Source organism: Rhizophagus irregularis, chromosome 16, assembly GCF_026210795.1.
Source record: "Rhizophagus irregularis chromosome 16, complete sequence".
Lineage (NCBI taxonomy): Eukaryota > Fungi > Glomeromycota > Glomeromycetes > Glomerales > Glomeraceae > Rhizophagus > Rhizophagus irregularis.
Genome location: NC_089444.1, coordinates 1,818,198 through 1,824,793, shown reverse-complemented (window position 1 = coordinate 1,824,793; position 6,596 = coordinate 1,818,198). Strand labels below are relative to the sequence as shown.

The following is a 6,596-nucleotide window of genomic DNA, read 5'->3' as shown; positions in this document are numbered from 1 at the left end:
ACAATTTAAAAAAAAGTTCATCAAATTGACCGCTGATGCCGAGATATTTACAAAAAAGCTTTTTATTTTTCAATGGGCCAATCTGCCGAAAGTGTGACTTATGACCTGTTTTGGAGATATCCAGGGTCCTAAAAAACATTTCGCAACATTTTTTTTTGATGTTTTAATTAAAAAACGTTGCGAAAATGTTTTTCTTAATAATATATTTAAAAAAAACGTTTCGCAACGTTTTTTTTCAATGTTTTAATAAAATACATTGCGAAACGTTTTTCTGAAGATAAAGCTTGAGCATAGCTTAGCTCGAGCCAGGTTTTTAATGGCTTGGCTCGGCTCACTTTAGCTCGAGCCAAAATTTTTTATGGCATCGATCATTCAACTCGAGCCAGAATTTTTTTTCAAGTCTAAGCTGAAACCAGACTGGCGGTTCAGCTGAGCTTCATCATGCGGAGCTTTAATAATAAATACCCAATTATTATATAGGTTTTATACATATTTACTAATAATAAAAACTCATGCCATGGTAAGGGGTATAAGGTCAAAACCTCTGAAATCTGTATTATACCTGGGTACTGTAATTCCTATTATATGGTACTTTCCAGTAAAATTAAAAGTCATAAAGTCATTATCAAAATATTATGTTATAAGTAAAATCAATTACATTAGTTATAAATAAAGCTCTGAACGGTTTGGAATAGCTGTTGATCTAGTAATCGTACAAAGTCAAACCATATATCATTAGATTCGTCTTGACAAGACGCGTTGAATGGTGGTAAGATCATGTCTTTAGCATCGATAGATCACAAGTTAACCCACACTAAATGATTTATCAATAATTGGAATTAGCAATCCATCTATTGGTGCTAGAGCCATGATCTTAGCACCATTCGGACAGTGGTTACCAATCGAGACGAATCTAATGAATATAAATTTGTTTGTGTATGATCACTGGATGGTGAATAATGTCAAGTTTTGCATTTTTTTAAAATTTTTGAGCGTTAAAAATTAAAAATTTTGATACATGAATTTATTTGTCATCCAATAGTCGTATAAATGTGAATTTAGGGATGGGGTCAGTTCGATTACGTAATTTTAAGCGGTTTTTGGAACTGATCAAAATCTCGTGAGTTTCGAACTTATATGAGCCAAAAATCTTATTGGGAATAGAGAAACACTAATATTTTTACAATAAATAAAAAAAAAGAAAATTTATAAGTCAAAACAATTTTTAATAGCTTTTAAAAATTGAACCGAACCGGTTCTGAACTAGTTCTAAAAACTGATTCAAAATATGATCAACATCAAAATTATGATGATCATGAACCAACTATTGATTGTTAACCAATCAAAATTTTTTTAATTCATAATCAATATATGTTCGACTCGTGTCTTTAATTTGACACATGTAGCTCATATTTTTCTTAATGGGAACTGACGTGGAACCGACGGCGAACCGAAATGGAACCGAACGAACTGTCCCCATCCCTATGTGAATTAGGACTTATTGGATTCGTCTCGATAAGACAAGTCAAATGGTGCTAAGATCATGTCTCTAGCATCGATAGATCACATGTTAATCCACACTAAATGATTTATAAAAAATTGGCATTAGCAAGCTATCTATCGATACTAGAGACGTGATCTTACTACCATTCGACTCATCTCATCAAGACGAATCCAATGAGTCCTAATTCACATTTATACGACCATTGGATGATGAATAAATTCATGTATCAGAATTTTTAATTTTTAATGCTCGAAAATTTTTAAAAAAAATGCAAAACTTGACATTATTCGCCATCCAGTGATCGTACACATACGAATTTATATTCATTGGATTTGTCTTACTGAGACGCATTGAATGGTGCTGAGATCATATCTCTAGCACTGATAAATGGCTTGCTAATTCCAATTATTGATAAATCATTAGCGTGAGTTAACTTGTGATTTATCAATGCTTAATACCACCATTCGACGCATCTCGTCAAGACGAATCTAATGATATATGGCTCGACTTTGTATGATCACTAGATCGACAGCTATTCAATTTTTTGCATTTTTATAAAAATCAGATTAAACCAAACCAAACTGCCGGTTTTTCGGTTCAGTTCTTACAGATTTCAGCTCTAATCCGAACTGTCTATAATCCAGACCAAACTGACCCATTCAGAGCTTTAGTCATAAATCATAATTGTTAAATTCTGCTGGTAATAAATATAATTATAAATAAATTTAATATTAATTTTTAATAAATAATTGTATATAATAAGATTCTGATATTCTAATTGGAAAATTGCTAAAATCCACCAGTAATAATGGTTACCATATTAGTATTATAATGTATTTTAAAAATCTAATAAAATACTGGCCAGCATTACAATATATAATTTTACTATCAGTAACCATTACCACCAGTAATATTTAGCAATATCCTTCTAATTAAAGGTAAGATAATTACAGATGTTTAATTGAAAAAATATATAAATTTTTAAGATTTTTATATAAATTCCAATATATTATTATATAAAATCTAACTATACAGTAATACATATAAATTTATAATTGGTTAACTGTATTGAAAAATAATATTACAAGTTTTTTTTAGTAATTACAAATAAAATAAAATAAAAATAAATAAATTAAATAAAAATTACAACTATCCATTTATTATTAAATCTTGTTACTGAATCTCTCTTATTATAGTTTTATTTTTTCTTTGATGTATTACCATTAACATTACTAGTTGAAGAACTTGTAGAAGAGAAAGAAGACAAATCATTAGGTAATACTTTGTTTCTTTTCTTACTTAACAATTGAGATTCTTTAGTAGTAAAATTCCCAGCAAACTTTTTAGCAATTTTAATACTATCACTATCACTTATTATACTAATATTATCTAACATCCAAGTCATTGTAGTCATGTCCTTATGTTGAGTAGCTATAGCTAATGCATTCATACCTTCATTGTTAATGGCTTTAACATCTACACCATGTTTAACAATTAATTCTAACACTGTAGTTGGCCATTTATTTCTTACTGCTTGTAATAAAGATGTTTTTGCATCAAATTCTCCCCAATCTTTTATGTTAACAGGCATATTTGGATCCGCGCCATTGTCTAATAATGTTTGTATAATTGGAGTTCTTTGTGCATGTAAAAACTTTTCACCAAGAAAATATGATAAAACCGTCATTCCATCTTCATCTTTTGCATTAATATTACATCCCACTTCTTTCAGAAATTTAATTGCATGAAAATATACCTTGTGATATTTATTAAGTTTATCATCGGAGTAAGTGATTTTGTTACTAAGTACTTTATTAAAGAATAATAAATGAAATGCTGTTTGTCCTTTTTTTTTTGTTGTAACTTCAAAACTTGCTCCATATTCTTTAAGACATTGAAACATAATATTTAGATACTTTCTTCCGCAGTATCTTGCTGCAATTAATACCAGCTTATCTGACATATCAACAAACTTATAATTTCCGTCAACTCTTCTGTCATGACATAAATGCCATCTTAATCCTACAACATCTCCCATACCGGCATGGTATCCTGCATGACATTCACCTGGCATTTCATAACCACGTGTGGTTTGGAATTCCTCAACGTACTTTGTCATTATATCTGCACATGTGCATTTATATGGATTTTGTGATGGATGAACCACCTAATTATAAAGAAAAAATAAGTAAATTACTTGTTGAAACAACAATTAAAATATAATAAACTCACCGGACGTTGAGGGGGATGATGAGGATATGAATCTATTATAAGTAACAAGCCGTTAGATATAATTAAATGATATAAATTAAATTGTTTTATAAAATACATACTATTAAATGGTTGTGAAGGAGGTTGATTTGGGATATAAGTATTAGATTTTGGATTCTGTCCAGGAAAATTTTGTTGAGGTGAATACTGCTGTTGTCGCATTGTATTATTTCTTTGTAGTCCTGGTTGATTTTGTATTCCAGGATGATATTGATTAGAATGATGCTGAAGGACTTGATTTTGCACACTAGGAATACTATGCAAAGTGTGATTCTGCTGTTGTGCCATTGGATTGGATTGCACGTTATTATTATAATTTTGTGGTCGTAGTTGAGGAGGTTGCTGTTGATAAGGTTGCTGTTGAGGCGGTTGATATGGTCGTGGTTGAGGAGGTTGCTGTTGGTAGGGCTGAGGTTGAGGAGGTTGCTGTTGATAAGGCTGCTGTTGAGGCGGTTGATATGGTCTTGGTTGAAGAGGTTGCTGTTGGTAGGGCTGCGGTTGAGAAGGATAAGGTTGTGGTTGTGGTTGTGGTTGCTGATAGGGTTGAGGTTGAGGTTGAGGTTGAGGTTGAGGTTGCTGATAGGGTTGTGGTTGAGGGGGTTGTTGCTGATAGGGTTGTGGTTGAGGTGGTTGCTGTTGATATGGCTGTGGTTGAGACTGTTGCTGCTGATAGGGTTTCTGTTGATAGGATTGTGGTTGAGGAGGTTGATATGATCGTGGTTGAGGCTGTTGATAGAGTTGAGGTTGAAGTGGCTGTTGATATGGTCGTGGTTGTGATAATTGTTGTTGCGCTGGTGTATGACTTCCTTGGAATCCTTGTGAATTATTATTAATTGCGTTAGACGACAATGCAAAGTTTTGTGGGAACTGATTAGATTGAGGTTGATTCGTAGGATTTGGCTTATTATCAATTCGCGGAGTATAACTTATAGTGTTATTCCTTTGAAAACCTGCCGAATTTTGTGTAAAATTTTGGGGAAGTTGATTAGATGGTGGCTCGTTATTTACGTGAGGGAATTTTTGTTTTTGTTCCACTCGATCTACTGTTGACATATTTGTATAATTTTGCTTAGAAACTTGTGGGACCTGAGACTGTGGAATCGGAATAGAGTTGTTTTGAGAGCTGTAGTTAACGTTTACGATATTATTTCTTTGATCGACTACATTATTAAATGGTAAAGTGGACTGATTTTGTGAATTTAAATTCGGAATTGGAGCTGTATTATTTGTTGACAGATAATTAGTACGTAAAGTACTAGCTGTGTTTGATCTATGTGGATTCATCGAACTAGCAACTCCGAAAGGTATGTTTACTATTGTTGGGTTTTGTTTATGCAGATCCGCTACACTATCTTGTTTGGTGGAAATTTCATTTGAATTTGGAGGACTCATTAATTGTCCCGTGTTATTATTATTAATTGGCTGAATATAATTATCTCGTAATGTAGCTCTCTTATTCGGATTCATTGACTCAGCTACTCCAAACGGTATTGTTGATTGTTGTACATTTGAATTTTGCGCACCGGAATTTGCTGCGAAATTATTATTTGAGCCAAACTCGCTAACAGGCGAACTTACAAAATTATTGTCTTTACCTTGTGAATTTATGGACAATCCGGCCAAACTAAGATTCTCTATATCGCAGTTTGATTGTAATCTTTCAAGATCTTCTCGTACTTTATTTATTGTGGAACGTTTGTTAGGATCACTATCCCAAGCCATCTGATAAATTGCTACATAAGCAGGTGGTGAACCTTCAATTGGAGCCTCTCTTCTACCTTGAACAACTTCGCGAGCTATATCTAAAATAGCCATATTGTTAAAAGGTGGTTTCCCGCTTGATATTTCCCACAATAAAACGCCTAAACTATATATATCCGACGCCTTGTCCCTTTTATATGTCGAATCTATAAAACATTGTGGTTCGATATAACCAACCATCCCTCCTACAACAGAATGTTCATTATTGTCTAATGATTTTGATAATCCAAAGTCTGTGATCATCATTTTTCCATCATGCACTAATATATTTTTTGAGTGCTATAAGAGAAAAAAGATAAGAATTAATTCTAGACTTTTTATCCAAAGCTAAGTATATAATTTCCATCACTTACTAAATCTCTGTGTACTATGTTACGCTCATGAATGCACTTTAGGCCACTAGCTATTTGACTTGCCATATTTATTCTTGTTTCCCAATTAAGGAATTCGTGATGTTTATTTAAGAAATCTCGAAGGTTTCCTCCGTTAGCATATTGCAACACCATAAAATATCTGTGTGTTGTTGGATCTATTTAAAAAAAATGTGTATAAATAAAATATATAAAAAATAGTGATTTAAATATTTTAATATATTACCTTCACTTACACCATAAAACCTTATTACGTTGTCATGAAAATCAACGGAACGGATTAATTTAAGCTATAAATCCGACGTAGATTATAATAAAATTCTGGTCGAAATTGCCAAATAAATAAATAAATAAATAAATATTACCTCTTTAACAAACTCTTCAAAAGAACCTTCTGTTCCCATAACGGGATTGTTATAAAGGCTTTTTAATGCAACGGTTTTTTCAGCACTTTTCCAATAAGCGCGAGAAACTTCACCAAAAGCTCCTCTTGCCACAATTTCAGCTTGATCAAAAGTAGCGAAAGGAATACTAATGATATGACCAGCTACAATAGCGGCATGTAGCCATTTTCTTTGGTTTTCCGAATGCTCGACCATTATTTATTTGAAAAGGAAGAGAAAATTTGGCAATGGATAAAAAAAAACTGCGTTAACAGTCAAGCAAAATGTGGGGTTATTTAAAATTAG

General features: G+C 32.4%; 1 protein-coding gene across 1 annotated transcript; it reads right to left on the bottom strand.

The window, feature by feature from the left end:
* Nucleotides 1-2,463: 2,463 nt before the first annotated feature.
* On the bottom strand, nt 2,464-6,506 carry OCT59_008169 (uncharacterized protein; the record flags this gene model as incomplete). The annotated part of the gene is made up of 6 exons (XM_025318403.2): nt 2,464-3,671; nt 3,737-3,768; nt 3,838-5,815; nt 5,890-6,065; nt 6,134-6,197; nt 6,273-6,506. The coding sequence occupies 6 exons, from the start codon at nt 6,504-6,506 to the stop codon at nt 2,703-2,705; spliced, it is 3,453 nt and encodes a 1,150-aa protein (XP_025176202.2). The 3' UTR covers nt 2,464-2,702.
* Nucleotides 6,507-6,596: the final 90 nt, after the last annotated feature.